Source organism: Triticum dicoccoides, chromosome 1B (assembly GCF_002162155.2).
Source record: "Triticum dicoccoides isolate Atlit2015 ecotype Zavitan chromosome 1B, WEW_v2.0, whole genome shotgun sequence".
Taxonomy (NCBI): domain Eukaryota; kingdom Viridiplantae; phylum Streptophyta; class Magnoliopsida; order Poales; family Poaceae; genus Triticum; species Triticum dicoccoides.
The window spans coordinates 382043803-382058503 of NC_041381.1; the positions used below are offsets into that span (position 1 = coordinate 382043803).

Here is a 14701-nt window from a genome sequence, read left to right on the forward strand (position 1 = left end):
AAACTAAAAACTTGTTGTCATGCCAACTTAAATTTTGATGTCACAACAACTAAAAATACATTTTATTTTGTATGTTTTTCTAGTGTACCATGGCAAATTCCTCTACATCTTTTTAAAAAATCAATATGCAAATTTTCCTTCCTCTATACATATTTTTTAAAATTTGCCATGTGATAAGTTAATCTTTTTCCAACAAGTTGGCATTTCATGATTACAAAATTTCCAACAATTTACCATATTTGATATAACAAAAAGTCCTACATATACTAATTTTTTTGCTAAGTTTCCATGATCTATAGTACATTCTCTATCAAAGTTGCTATGGACCATGTCAGAATTTTAATTCTGCATGTTTTCTCTTGTAAATATAATGTCAGTTTTTAAGCACGTGTATGTTTTTTTTTGTATTTTTACCATGAAAAATTTATTGTATATATCATGGAAAATGTTATTTTCATACCACGGCAAATTCTTATTTGTATGCAACATGTCAATTATATATATATTACATATGTACATATTTTTCATTGTGCATGGCAATTTCTATGTGTTTTCTTATTCATGCATATGAAATCATGATCATGGTAAACTCACTATTTATATGTTTTCCCCATTTTTTTTCTTGTTTTTTGAACTAACAATTTTTTGGGCTTGATAAATTATGTTTTTTTTGTTGATGGCATTTTTTAATTATAAAAACCCTAACTGGGCCTAACCGTTTACTTTGGGCCAAATTTTGCGGTTGCGCCGAGCAACCATTACACGTTAGCCATTTGCTCATTTGTGGACCCTTAAAAAAATTGCTCGTTTGTGGTCACACTATGGGCTATTTGGCATGCACGGCGAAAGACGATTCATAAACAAGAATTCCTAAGCCCCCCAATACTCATGGTTTTGTTGACTGATACATTCAGGAGATCAGCTCCAAACCACCATGGCGCAGACAGCCGCCCGTTGGGTATGATCGGTGTGGTATGTAGGAACAACGGAGGTTCATACTTGGGGGCCTTCGCCAGAGTTTTTGAAGGTGTGACTGATCCGACAACTCTCGAGGCGTTGGCGTGTAAGAAAGCTTTAGCCCTTGCGAGTGATTTGATGCAAACACGAGTTGTTGTCACTTGGGACTGCAAAAAATCATTGCAAACAACAAGAAAGGCAATGGAGGGAGCCATGGCCATATTATATGAGAAATTCAGATCATGTCTTTGAAGTTTCGGTCTTGCTCTTTCGTGTTTGAAGAAAGAGCCTCGAATACTGAGGCACATAGCCCCCACAAAAAGTAAAAATAAAAATTGAGGCGCATAGTCTCGCTAGATGCACACTTAGAGCCTGTTCGGCAACTCTCCACTCCTCCAGATTCTAAACTCTGCTCCTCACTTCTCAACTCCCAACTCTATTAGCACGTTTCAGAATCTGGGAATACGTTCGGTTGTGAACTCCACTCCTCAACTGAATTATGCATACATTCCTGGGAGGAACCTGACTAGAAAAAGCAGCTGAGGGCGGTGGTTTCACTGAGGAATGAAGGAGCCCGTTGGTGCAGTAGCGGCGGGAGGAGAAGCCTCGGAGGCACGTGCAGCGGGAGGCGTCGATGCATCGGTGATGACGGCGGTGCAGTGGCGGCGGGATGCGTCGGTGCGAGGAGCCTGTCAGCTATCGCCATTGACGTGGAGCTGCGAGCAGGTTTGGCAACGACGGACAAGTGGCAGAGGGATGCGTCCATGCATCGCACGGGATTCGATCAGCCCTGTGTGCAGCGGCGGCGGGAGGACGACGGCTAGAGTTCCCTGCAAAGGGGAGTCGGGGCAAGCAGGTGAGGTCCTGCGGGATCAGGAGCGCGCGGAGCCTCGATTTGTCAACTCCGAAAAAATACACTACAGGCAGCTCCGCTTCACTCTGGCCGCTCCACAGAGTTGATTCGTTCGGCGCCGCTCCGCCCGCTCGGGGAGCAGAGTTGCGGAGCGGAGTGCATCCGAACAGGCCCTTAATCTTGCAGTAGATCGTCATCTCTGGCTCCTGCAATCCCTGGTTTAAGATATATTCCTTAAAACATTGTTGATCAATAAATGAATTGTTACTCACGTCCGTCTTTATAAAAGGAAAACGAAAACGTACAGCTGCTACTAAGAATCGAGAAGACTCAGGTGCCAGATTTGCCTCGCCTGCATCCAGTTCCACACGCGCTCTGCTTCAGCTAGCCGGCGATGGGAGCCGGAACTACCGCCGCCGCCACCTCCCGCCTCGCCGTCGTTCCACTCCTGCTGCTACCCCTACTTCTCGCGCGCGGCGCCGGGGCTGTCAGCCTCTGGCGGCCGCCTCCGGAGGCCGGTCTCCTGGGCTCCGCCCCAGGCAGGTTCCTGACGCAGGAGGAGCACTGGATGAGCCAAACCCTCGACCACTTCTCCCCCACCGTTAAGTACCATCTTCACTTCTCTGTTCCTTCAACGAGTTGCCCCGCGCTGTGGGGATTAGTCTTCAGCCATGTGCCCTTTTATCTGTTTGGGTGGATTTCTGTGGAACCTATCATCCGAGAGTCGACTGTGGACACTAGAAGAACTAGATAAATTTGTGCGGTCGATATAATGCCGAAAAAACGCTAGATTTTTGTATGGATTCTGCGCGAGCCACGTCCATTATTGGTAACGCCGTTTACTTTTGATTGAAGGCTCGCATCAGTTATGCGACCATGAACCAGAGTAATGAGCAATGAATGTCTCAAAATGCATCGAATAATAACAAAAAATCGGTGTTGATGCCAGATGCCTCGTGTTTCCTTGCCAATGTCGCCCCTGTAAACCAGGTGGATCGTTTGGTTTTTTCTGTCGATTCAGATCTATGTGAAATTTGTGATCCCGTGGGCTCACTACACAGTCAACAGCGGCTTCAGTGATACATGAATTCCTGTAGAACAAAGCACATGGTTATGTATAATTCCCTGTTTCACATCTGAGTCATGTAGTCCCAAATACTATCTTGCATGGTGGGGATTGTTCAGACCTGGCCAAACAGGCCGGCCCGGCACGGCACGGCATGGCCTGTGCTAATCGTGCCTGGCCCGGCACAGCCCGCCATGGCACGTTTTAATAGCTGGGCCGTGCCGGCCCAGCCCACGGGCGCTGCTCCTTGGCCCAGGCACGACATGATTAGTAAACGGGCCAGCCCGATGGCCCGTTTAGCACACTGGGCTGCACATTTTCAGCCTGTTGGGCTGGTTTTAGGCCTATTGGGCTATATTTTAGGTATACATATGTAAAAAAATTCTGAAAATTATGTAAAAAAATTAAACGGGCGTGCCGTGCCGGCCCGCGTGCCCAGGCTTCAGGCCCAGGCACGGCCCAAGGCGTGCCGCGTGCCCGTTTAGCCCGTGCCGTGCCTGGCCCATGGCGGGCCGTGCCGGCGTGCTCGCGGGCTGACCTGTTTGGTCCGGCCTGTTTGGCCAGCTATAGGATAGTTCAGTTTTAGTTTTTTGTGTGGACTAGCCCCAAAATTTATCTTTATTACTGTGCAGGATCATCGGCAATTCAAGCAGCGGTACTACGAATTTCTCGATTACCACCGAGCTCCAAATGGGCCGGTCTTCTTAAATATATGTGGAGAAGCTTCATGCAGTGGGATTTCTAACAACTACTTAGCTGTGAGTTTATTAATGCATTGCCGCATGCTCTAGGCATGATTTGTACTGTTCACACTTCATGCAGTAACTCCATCTGTTATCGATAACATACTTGTGGGTTGGATTGTGTATGTAGGTGATGGCCAAGAAGTTTGGCGCTGCTTTGGTTTCTCCCGAGCATCGATACTATGGGAAGAGTTCCCCTTTTGAGGATTTGACGACAGAAAATCTAAGGTTCTTGTCATCAAAGCAGGCTTTATCTGATTTGGCTGTTTTCCGCCAGTATTATCAGGTGTGAATTTGCTATATTTGTTTTGGCGTCCTTATACAACACCTGTGCATGTACTATATATTGATGTAGCGCCCCATGGTATACACATGTTTCTATTCCTTGTAATAGTTTGCATCGCCAATGTCCAAACAAGTGTTTTTCGTAACTGAGTTATTCTTTCTGTCATTTGAAGGAAACATTAAATGCCAAGTATAATCGCTCAGGAGCAGACAATTCTTGGTTTGTGTTTGGAGGGTCGTACTCTGGAGCTCTCAGTGCTTGGTTCAGATTGAAATTTCCTCACTTAACATGTGGAAGTCTTGCAAGTTCAGGGGTTGTTCTTGCTGTTTACAACTTTACTGACTTCGACAAACAGGTTGGTTCTGGCACAGATCCTGTTATGTTATTAAAGTTACGGCACTTTGGCCTGTACCTGAAGTTTTACATTTCTGTATAATTTATGCCTCTGGAGATTGGGGAGTCAGCTGGTCCAGAATGCAAAGAAGCACTTCAAGAAGTAACAAGACTTGTTGATGGACAACTTCAGTCTGGCCACAACTCGGTTAAAGAACTGTTTGGAGCAAAAATGGTAGTCCTTTTGTGCGACATGAAGTGTATTTACTTTTCTTTGACAACTTATCAATCCCATGTGATATACAAAGTTTTCAGCTCATTTAGGAGTTTGCCGTCACCAGGTGGCCTTTGCCATTGTTTTGTTATGCAAAAACTTGAAAGGACAAAATTTGACAATGGTTCTAACAATCATGATTCTATGAAAATCATTAATGTTTCCCTTACTATGCAACTTCTTTGGTGATAATGTCATAATCTAGTAGAGTCTGGTCTTTTCCACAAAGGTGTTACAAGTATTACCAATCCAGTAAACATTTTGTAGGACTCTTATTGAGCATGCAAGCCTTTGACTGTTTTTTTATATCTCTTGACCTATCTGTCCTATTGCTACTCATATTTCTGCTATATTTTCTTTGAACAAAATTCTGAATTGAATTGTCATGTCTATGGAGCTTGTAAACATAATAGTTTAAACTATTTGTGCGCTACCAATGGTTGCTGACAGGTTCTATAGCGTTTCCTTTTGGATGGCATGAAATTTCATGACATTACCTAGTAGCGTATGTACGATTCTATACTTATCCATCAATTTGTTTGGACACTTGCAGTTAGAAAATGATGGTGACTTCCTTTACCTACTAGCAGACGCTGCAGCTATTGCGGTATGCTTAATGCCGATTTTTGCAACTGTATTGTCTATCAGAAATGATTGTTGTGTTGAAAACCTATACCATTTGCAGTTCCAATATGGCAACCCTGATGTTTTGTGCTCCCCACTAGTTGAAGCAAAGAAGAATGGTACGGATTTGGTGGTAAGTTGCATGGTCGTGCATATTCCTGTTAGTAATTGAGGAATATACCCTGCGGATAACTGCTATCAAGAATATAGGGACCAATTGGCCAAGATCTTTATTTTTCCAAAAGCGCATAACATGAATACTTCACTGTAGATCTTGACTCTTATTTAACTCGTGCTACCATAACTTTCCAGCAAATCTGGTATTTGCTAACACTTTCTTCCGTGCAGGAAGCATTTGCTCGTTACGTGAACGACTATTATGTTGGGACATTTAGGGCATCAGTTGCATCATATGATCAGAACTATTTGAAGAACACAACCCCTGCTGAATCTTGTAAATCCTTACTCTGACATTCAGTATTATGAGATATCATTCTTGGACAGCTCTTAATGGATGTTGTGCATATATATTAGACAGTGTTAATACTGTCCAGATATTATATAACTGACCATGCATTTAACTGTTGAAATTTGATTTTATGTAGCATATCGATTGTGGTGGTATCAAGTTTGCAGTGAGGTTGCATATTTCCAAGTGGCGCCAAAAAATGATAGCGTCCGTTCTGCAAAGATTGATACAAGGTTACTAAATATACCTTTCCTTACATTTCATGTTTCTTACCAAGCACCATTTCATTTGCCTTCCATGACCTTCTCTTTTTCTGTAATGTGATTACATACATTTCTAGACTCTGGATTCACTTGTGTGTCCTTGTGATTCTTTTGTTCGTAGGTATCATTTAGACTTGTGCAAAAATGTTTTTGGGGAAGGAGTTTATCCTGATGTGTCCATGACAAACTTATACTACGGAGGCACAAGAATTGCAGGTGGGCCCTTTGAGTAATTTAGCTTCAGTCCTGCTGCCTGTTACGATTTTAACTTTCTTTCTATCTCTCTATTTAACTGTGAAATATGCCTCTGCCATTTTGCTTCCCTTTACCTTGAATCTTGGTGAATACACATTACAAATTTGCTGCTACCTTTTTTGTTTTCACCATCAATGCACCATCATTAACAAAATCCTATTGTCCGGTGTGCTTAAGATGGGCTATGCAGGTAAGTATGTCAGGTAAGGATCAGTTAACATAGGTAAATAGAATACAGGTAAGGATCAGTTAACATAGGTAAATAGAATACAAAAAAGTTCAGCGGCCTCGTATCTGCAGTGCTAACAGCCCTTTTTTTGCTGCCATTGGAAGCTTTATATGTGATAGCAATAGCATGGTGTATGAATGTATATTGTGGATATCCAATTATGCGTAGTGATTTGGGCTAATTACTTCAAATTTGAAGTAAAGATTTCACTGGTAGAGTTAAACATTATACTGCTAGTCAGACATCCCTGTATTTCCTAATATATATGTTGCCTCCCTGTAGGTTCTAAAATTGTTTTTGCAAATGGCTCTCAAGACCCATGGCGCCATGCTTCTAAGCAGAAATCATCGGAAGAACGTAAGGATCTGTAGTACTTCGTACCATTTTGTGAACGTTTCCATCGTTTTAACTTTTAAGAGCACAAACTATACTTTCACTATGAACAAGGTTGAAGAGATTTTTGTTAATGACATTAGCATGCTTATTATAGAAGTTTTTCAATATCTGCAGTGCCATCATACTTAATTGAGTGCAGCAACTGTGGGCATTGCACTGATATCTCCGGATGCCCTCAAGCACCCTCAAATATTGGAGGTAGATCCAATCTTTCAACATTTTTTTATTTGCAACTGAATTACATCAGCTATGTAGGTTCTTTTTGTTTGCAACTGAAGACAAGTGTGAGCTGTCTGCATTTTTTGTTCGCCAGGTGATTCATCCAAATGCTCATCTCCAGAAGCAGTGAACAAGGTAAGGAAGCAGATCGTGGATCACATCGACCTGTGGTTGTCAGAATGCCAAGACCAAGGTCAGAATTTGGGCTGTACAGCAATAATATCATTGGACCGATTCTTTTGAACAATTTAGCATTGTTAGCTAACGTGTCTACATGTTCACCCCGTGCTTTTGCACACCTGCAATTCAGTTGGCATTCAGTTTCTTTTGTCTGCGGCATCATTGGTCTGTCCTCACGTTTCAGGACACGACACGGTGACGAAGCAGGGGAGCAGATGGAGCATAGCTACCTACTGATCACCTGTGCAGGCGAACACGCACGATATTGCTGTTATTTACATGAAACACGAATAATACAGGCAGACGAAACAACTAGGCGATTGGCGGCCATGAAATCTTACTACTGGGGGGGGGTACAAATATGAGATACCTGTGTACCTTATATGGTCAGGGATGTTATACGTGCAGCGAATATGATGATATGTGCTACATGTAACCGAATTGGCCACTAAACTTGCTGGATGCCGCTGAGAGTCTGAAAATACCTGAATACGTATATGACTACGGAAGCACCTTCTGAGAATATACGACCATGAGAGCACCTGGTAGGCTGGTACGAGTGCATACCAGTGCATCGTTCCTCTTCGCCTCCAAAGGAGCTTGGGCACACGCCCGCAAAAAAAAAAAAAAAAAGGAGCTTGGGCACACCTCCCTTTTTTTTCTTCTTTTTCAGATGGCGGGCACACCTCCATAGGCATGCCCATGCCAGTCGCCAGAGCATGGCGCGCTTTGCAACAAGTTGAATCATCCAAAAAGGTTGGCGATCGGTACTCGGGGCATGTCTCGCGATTGCTTTCTCACTAGTACTAACTGATAAACAACTTGGCATTCTTCCCGTGCACGGTGCACCGGCTGCGATATTTTAAAAAACATATGTACTCCCAGTTCATATTGAACTACTATCCATAAGTCGGGACCGAGGTGATAGATTGGAAAAATTATCTCTGTATGGACGGCGATAGCCTCTAGTTCACGTCGCATCGGGCAAAAAAAGCGACGCCCCAGCCTCCACGTTTAATGGACAATAGAAAAGCATTTAAATTTAAATGCTTTAGCTGCTTCTTGTTTTTTGCTTCGGATTTGTGCGTGCCACTGAGACTAGTCAATCGGCTACCGGCGCGGCTGCGCTCCAAAACAAACACTCGACAGAGGAAGGGAAGGAGAGTCTAGCAGCCGGAAAAAATGGTGTCCCGCGCTGGGTTCGCCTCCCTCCTCGGCGCCTCCTTCCTCCTGCTCCTGCGCAGCGCCGAGCCGCTCGGGTTCAACCACCGCCCGACGACCGCCGGCGACGAGCTCTCGGCCGCCCCGAGCAGATACCTGACGCGGGAGGAGCGCTGGATGAGCCAGCGCCTCGACCACTTCTCCCCCACCGTAAGTTCTCTCTTACACCCCTGGAATTATGCGCGACACGTAAATAGCTCCCTACGCGCATCTGCCTAAGAATTCCGTCCGTGCGAGTGTGATCCATGAGCGCCACGTACGATCTTGCCCTCAGGACCACCGCCAATTCAAGCAGCGCTACTTCGAGTTCCTGGACTACCACGACGACCCTAACGGCCCGGTGTTCCTGCGCATCTGCGGCGAGTCCTCCTGCGACGGCCTCCCCAACGACTACCTGGCCGTCATCGCCAAGAAGTTCGGCGCGGCGGTGGTGACGCCGGAGCACCGGTACTACGGCAAGAGCTCCCCGTTCGACAGCCTCACCACCGACAACCTCAGGTTCCTCTCGTCCAAGCAGGCGCTCTTCGACCTCGCCGTCTTCCGCCAGTATTACCAGGTCGGCCAGGTCACGCACGCGCTGACAGAGTTACAGAATACGCATTCTCTCTTCTGAACAGCATCTTGTTTTTCTCTGGGATTCGTAGGAAAAACTGAATTCTCAGTACAACCGGAGCGCGGGGTTCGACAATCCGTGGTTCGTCTTCGGGGTCTCCTACTCCGGGGCTCTCAGCGCATGGTTCAGGCTCAAGTTCCCTCACCTGACATGCGGAAGCCTCGCCAGCTCCGGGGTGGTTCTTGCTGTGTACAACTTCACTGATTTCGACAAGCAGGTTTGCACACCCTGCCATGGAGACACGTCATGATTCTGTGGGATGGATTCGATTAAACCCCTGCTGCTGTAGTAGTGTATTGCTGACTGTTCTATAATCTATATTGGGCTCAATTCAAGTTTCTGCCCGGTCGCCTTTACGCAGGTCGGAGAGTCGGCTGGCCCTCAGTGCAAAGCCGCCCTTCAGGAAATAACTAGACTTGTCGACGAACAACTTCGGTCAGATAGCCACTCGGTGAAGGCCTTGTTCGGAGCAGATTCGGTAATCCCTTGTCACCTTGTGGTATTGTCAGTGTGATTTAGTAGGTGCAGTTTTACTTTGGAACATGACAGCTGACTGCAAATTTCATGTGGCCAAATCAACTAGTATTCAGTAACTTCATGATCTTCACCTCAGCTGCCGATTTGTTTCCTGTACATGCAGTTGAAAAATGACGGCGACTTCCTCTTTCTACTGGCAGATGCAGCAGCCACAACAGTATGAACAGTCAATTTGTAGTGCTGCTCTACTATCGCAATGCCACCATTTTTTTTGGGTTTACTGGGAACCTATGATATTTTGCAGTTCCAGTATGGGAATCCTGATGCCTTGTGCTCTCCTCTAGCAAATGCGAAGAAAAAGGGGGAAAGTTTGGTGGTGAGTAACTAAATATCTTCGTTTTGTAATCAATTAATCATACATGAGCACCTCTGGTTTGCTTGGTTTCTTAGGCTTCGTGAAAAGCTTTCTAGAAATGAGAGTAGATACTGTCTAAGAGCCACTGACCAGTGGGAGGCACATGGCGACTATTAAAGCTGATGAACTCTCATCTGGGTGATGGTGATTCAAACATTTTAAATTTCACACGTAATCGGCATGTGACTATTTCTTATTCTCCATTTAGCGAATTTGTGACTATTCTAATTTCCTTGCTGATCCATTTTCACTATTCTAGCAACTTTTTGTGGACATGCACATGGATTTATAAAATTCGATGTACTGACTTTGCAGGAAACATATGCTCATTTTGTGAAAGATTACTTCATTAAAAAATTGGGGACTACAGTATCTTCTTATGATCAAGAGTATTTGAAGGAAACAACTCCCGATGATTCTAGTATGTTTAAATGATGGCTCTACTTGTTTTCTTTTGGTGTGGATTGGAAACTGTACTGACATTGAAGATCATCGAGTGAAACACCATGGCATTTCTTGTTTGTTACTGACAGACATGGCTGAAATATTTACTGTTCATTTACCTTTTCTGTTATTTTTTAGGTTCTAGACTTTGGTGGTTCCAAGTTTGCAGTGAAGTTGCCTATTTTCAAGTCGCACCCAAAAATGACAGTGTTCGTTCTGCGCAGGTCAATACAAGGTACTGTGCCATGCGTTTTTATCTCAGCATGTACTAGGGAGGGGAAAATTCTCCACCCGAATTATCTTTGAAAAGGTCCCAAAAGCCAAAATTGCTTCCTGCTGAGATGTTGAGAAAGAGAAAGGCTAACCTAAGGGCATCTCTAATTGATCCCGAAAAGTCAGTGCCCAAAAACTAGCCCCCAAAATTCACTTAAAAACGCCCCCCACCCCCCAAAAGTCAACTCCCAAAACTCTGGAAAAGCCAGGCAGACCTACACAAGGGATTGAAGTAGTGTCAGCATATTTTTTTCAGACTGTAGTTTTTCTTTAATACTCTCTTAATGCGGCATGGCATATAGCCTGGATATGTTTTACAACTATCTGTTGCTTATCTTTCTGAAATCAGGTATATATTATAAACTAGTTAGTATTTCTTATGATTGCTTTGCTTTTGTGTTACTCTAGGTACAATTTGGACCTGTGTAAAAATGTTTATGGAGAAGGAGTTTATCCTGATGTGTTCATGACAAACTTATATTATGGAGGCACAAGTATTGCCGGTTCGTCTTTCACTTTATTTTCCCCATGTTTACTTTACAATGTCCCCTATTTAGTAAATCAAGTTACTTGCGATAGTTAAGGTATACGTGCTTGTAAAATGACATCGGCAGTCCAGTTGGCACCCTTGCAATGCTCTTAATCATGTAGCTGGTAACACAGCCGCATTACTACATCAATTGACCCTTTTTGTGTATCTTAATTGTTGCATTCGTGCGCCTACCAAGTAACTGTGAGCATACTATGGCTTCTCTGATTTTAATTTTATGGATTGCAACTTCTTTTTTCGAGAAAGTGGTGGTACCAAGCACCTAGGAGTGTAGCGCTGTAATGGATTGCAACTTTTGTGATTTATAAATTATTGATGGTGATGGTCCAATTTGCTTTCTTCCTAATTTTGCATTACACATGTGCAGCTTCTAAAATTGTGTTTACAAATGGCTCTCAAGATCCATGGCGTCATGCCTCCAAACAGAAGTCATCGGAAGACAGTGAGCCTTTAAATTTCTAAGTACATTCTGGCTATTTCATGTCTCAATAGCCTTGCTCTTTAGGGCATTTACTATACACCTCTGGAATGATTTCTCGCTTTGGTGTGTGTACTAATGGTGGTAATACAACATGTGCAGTGCCATCATACATAATCAAATGTAGCAACTGCGGACATGGCACTGATTTGAGAGGATGTCCCCAGCTTCCTTTCAGGATTGAAGGTGGATTGCAAAACTTGGTTTCCTGCAAAGCTTATTATAAGAATATAGAGTGCTCTTGTGATCTAAACGATCTTATATTTCTTTACAGAGGGAGTACAACATAACTCTTCTCACAATTAGTTGTAGTGCCTTCATTTTCTTGAGGACCAAAAATAGTATTCCCTCCGATCCACAATTAATATGGACCGGAGGGAGTAATTGATTATCATTTTTCCTACAATGTAGTAGCTTATCTGAAGCCTTTGACTCATCATCAAATTCAGGGAAAGTTCTGATATATTGCACATTGTCTTCGTCAGGTGACTCTTCAAACTGCACGTCCCCAGAAGCTGTGAACACAGTAAGGAAGCAGATCGTCAAGCACATCGACCTGTGGCTATCACAATGCCATGAACCAACAAGGTCAGGTTCTGGGACACCTAGCCACTCGATGGTAAAACCGTGAAGTGATCATGAGCTGCCCTTCACACCTCTATGGTTGAGGGAGGTCGCTCGCCTTCCAAGTGGCAGCAGCCACCGTTAACTTTCTGTATCAAAACTGCAGCTCTGCTGCCACATCCTGTGGTTGGCTATATTTCTGAATTTCCGATGCAGTCCAGTTCTTACGCCATCAGGCTTTGATCCTTGTACTCTCTGCGTGCAGGGCGTGGTGAGGTGACGATGACTCGTTCCTGTTTAGGAGGGGTAAAGGAAGCAGTATGTAGAGGAAAGACCGATTGCAAGTTTGCGACATCGTTATGCTGCAGATCGAGTGAACCATATGCGGATTGAGCAGCCAGTCCCCGGCCTGGATGCGATTGCGCGCAGGTTTGTTTGGATTATCACAAACGGTAGAAAGTTGTGTTTGTACTGCGGCCGACTAGAGCCATCATGGCAACTTTGTCGAGTTCAAATAATCATATACATCGTTCATGAGGCTTTTAAGAATAAAGGTAGGGGGTTCTTCAAACCAAGGCTATTTACTTTGTTGTTAGTACATGTTACTCCTATTTCTTAACAGCTATTAGTAATCCAATTCTGCTCTTGGGAGCATATGCTCCTGCTCGTCAAAAATGTTTTTCACAAATGTCAAATGTGTTCATTGTCGCACTCAAATGCTAACTGCAAATATTTAGTGGAAAAGCTTAAGCATTTTGACCTGCTTGAAAAGAAAAAATTTGAACACCAAATGTCACACTTAGAAAAAAATATATCGACGAAGCACTACTATACTGTTTCACATGAAAATTGTCAAACGGGTTTGTTAGACTAACATGAACATCCACACACAAAAAACAGAATTTTTAAATTTCATTTACTATTTATTTTGAATTTGTTGTTCATCCGAAAGCATATGCTTCCCTGAGCCAAAGCGGCCCTCATATATAAACGGCTTTTTTTTAGAAGAACACCGCACTTTATTTCATTCAATAATGTTTAAAGGGATACAAATGTGATCCGGTGGATCAATAAGCCACACATGTGATGATCTAGCTAATCTGTGTGCCTCATCATTACTTGCGCGGTGTTTGTGGACAAACTCGCAACTATGTAGTCTCATCTTTCTATCGTCAATCTCTCTAAGGATCATGCAGTACTCGCCTAAGTTCTGCTCCCTCTTTAGGTCATTTATGACTCTCGGACAGTCAGATGCAATGCGTGCTTTTGAGACGGCCAGGTCCTCCGCAAGAGCTAAAGCTTCTCTCCACGCACACGCCTCCAGAGTAGCAGGTTCTGTCACACCTTGGAATGCTACCGCGGACGCTCCCAGGAATACGCCACGATCACTTCGACATACGACACCAACAGCATTCGCTTGGGTAGTTCCTGTATCTCCTGCAAGTTTTTTTTTGAGTCTAAACACACTCGCTTTATTGATCAGTAATGTTCATAGGGATACAATTCAGGTCATGGCGCCCCTGGTCCAGACAGCTTAACAAGGCTATAGGCCTCTTGATTCGATACTCTCCCTTTAAAGATGAAGACACAACTCTGAAATTGAGTAGTAGTCGCTCTAATCTCCTTCACAATGCTCGCATTCATTCCTCCATTGCCGAGATTTATGTCCTGAACAGCGTTTTTGCAGTCTGAAGCAATCTCCACTGCAAGTAACGGCTAGTGAACAAGTATACGGCTCATGGGCTGAAGTTACCAAAAACTCATGGGTTGATAGGCCTCTCGAAAACAAAAACAAAAAGAGGAAAACACTGAGACATGGAGTATGTGAGCTCGAGCTCACATGAGCTTACATGAACAGTAAATTCTAAAAAAATAGTAAAAAGGTAAAAATTCTAATTTTCTTTGGCAAGAAACATTGATGTTTTTTTCACACGCGTGTAAATTTTCACGATGAAATCACATTCATGGAGGTGTGGGCACATTATACGTCAACATGGGCAAAAAAACGATGATCCAAAAAGAGTGTTTTTGGAAGCATTGATATTGTTTTTTTTGCCCACGCCTCCATGAATATGATTCCATGGAGGATTGGCACGCGTGTGGAAAAAACATCGGTGTTTCTTGCCAAAAAAATCAGATTTTTTGAATTTTCTTTACCTTTTTAGGAATTTATTGTTTATCCAAGCTCATAGGAGCTCGAGCTCACAATAACACTTTAAAAATCGCTACATAAACTATTGAAAATAATAATAATAACAAGAGGATTTTCTCCCTGATTTCATTTAGGACGAGGCGAGGAGGGATTTCTCCCGATTTCATTTAGGACGAGGCGAAGAGGGATTTCTCTCCGATTTCATTTAGGACGAGGCTAGTGGACACTCATTTGCTCCCTAGCACTTGTGGGCACATCTCCTAGATTAGAGCATCTGCAATAGATGTTGTAAAATAAATCACCAAAAGTGCTAGATGTATAATTTAAATCGTCAAAAAGTGCTAGACGATCTGCGATCTGGCGGCAA

General features: G+C 43.5%; 2 protein-coding genes and 1 long non-coding RNA gene across 9 annotated transcripts; 2 read left to right on the plus strand and 1 right to left on the minus strand.

The window, feature by feature from the left end:
* Nucleotides 1–1204: 1204 nt before the first annotated feature.
* LOC119336732 lies at nucleotides 1205–2250 on the minus strand. The gene is made up of 2 exons (XR_005162784.1): nucleotides 2116–2250; nucleotides 1205–2025 (listed from the first exon to the last, which is right to left on the minus strand). It is a non-coding gene; the product is annotated as an uncharacterized LOC119336732 (long non-coding RNA).
* On the plus strand, nucleotides 2124–7645 carry LOC119336723 (probable serine protease EDA2). Of its 2 annotated transcripts, none has more exons than XM_037608799.1 (14): nucleotides 2124–2411; nucleotides 3509–3634; nucleotides 3750–3905; nucleotides 4078–4260; nucleotides 4357–4473; nucleotides 5066–5119; nucleotides 5198–5269; nucleotides 5485–5590; nucleotides 5742–5838; nucleotides 5990–6084; nucleotides 6635–6709; nucleotides 6863–6946; nucleotides 7062–7160; nucleotides 7355–7645. In XM_037608799.1, exons 1-14 carry the CDS (start codon nucleotides 2205–2207, stop codon nucleotides 7510–7512), a joined length of 1629 nt encoding a protein of 542 aa, XP_037464696.1. In that variant the 5' UTR covers nucleotides 2124–2204; the 3' UTR covers nucleotides 7513–7645. The 2 variants fall into 2 exon arrangements, with proteins under 2 accessions (XP_037464696.1, XP_037464688.1); XM_037608791.1 differs by having other exon boundaries at nucleotides 2126–2411; nucleotides 7332–7645.
* Nucleotides 7646–8240: 595 nt separating this feature from the next.
* On the plus strand, nucleotides 8241–13810 carry LOC119336735 (probable serine protease EDA2). 6 transcript variants are annotated; one of them, XR_005162799.1, is made up of 15 exons: nucleotides 8246–8518; nucleotides 8643–8924; nucleotides 9013–9198; nucleotides 9343–9459; nucleotides 9622–9675; nucleotides 9763–9834; nucleotides 10189–10294; nucleotides 10456–10552; nucleotides 10999–11093; nucleotides 11508–11582; nucleotides 11721–11804; nucleotides 12104–12206; nucleotides 12448–12736; nucleotides 13408–13603; nucleotides 13678–13810. XR_005162799.1 is itself a non-coding variant. In XM_037608821.1 (13 exons), the coding sequence occupies exons 1-13, from the start codon at nucleotides 8330–8332 to the stop codon at nucleotides 12455–12457; spliced, it is 1470 nt and encodes a 489-aa protein (XP_037464718.1). In that variant the 5' UTR covers nucleotides 8246–8329; the 3' UTR covers nucleotides 12458–12795. The 6 variants fall into 6 exon arrangements, 2 of the variants coding, with proteins under 2 accessions (XP_037464713.1, XP_037464718.1); XR_005162795.1 differs by having other exon boundaries at nucleotides 13408–13810; XR_005162800.1 differs by having other exon boundaries at nucleotides 12448–12611; nucleotides 13408–13810.
* The last annotated feature ends 891 nt before the right edge of the window (nucleotides 13811–14701 follow it).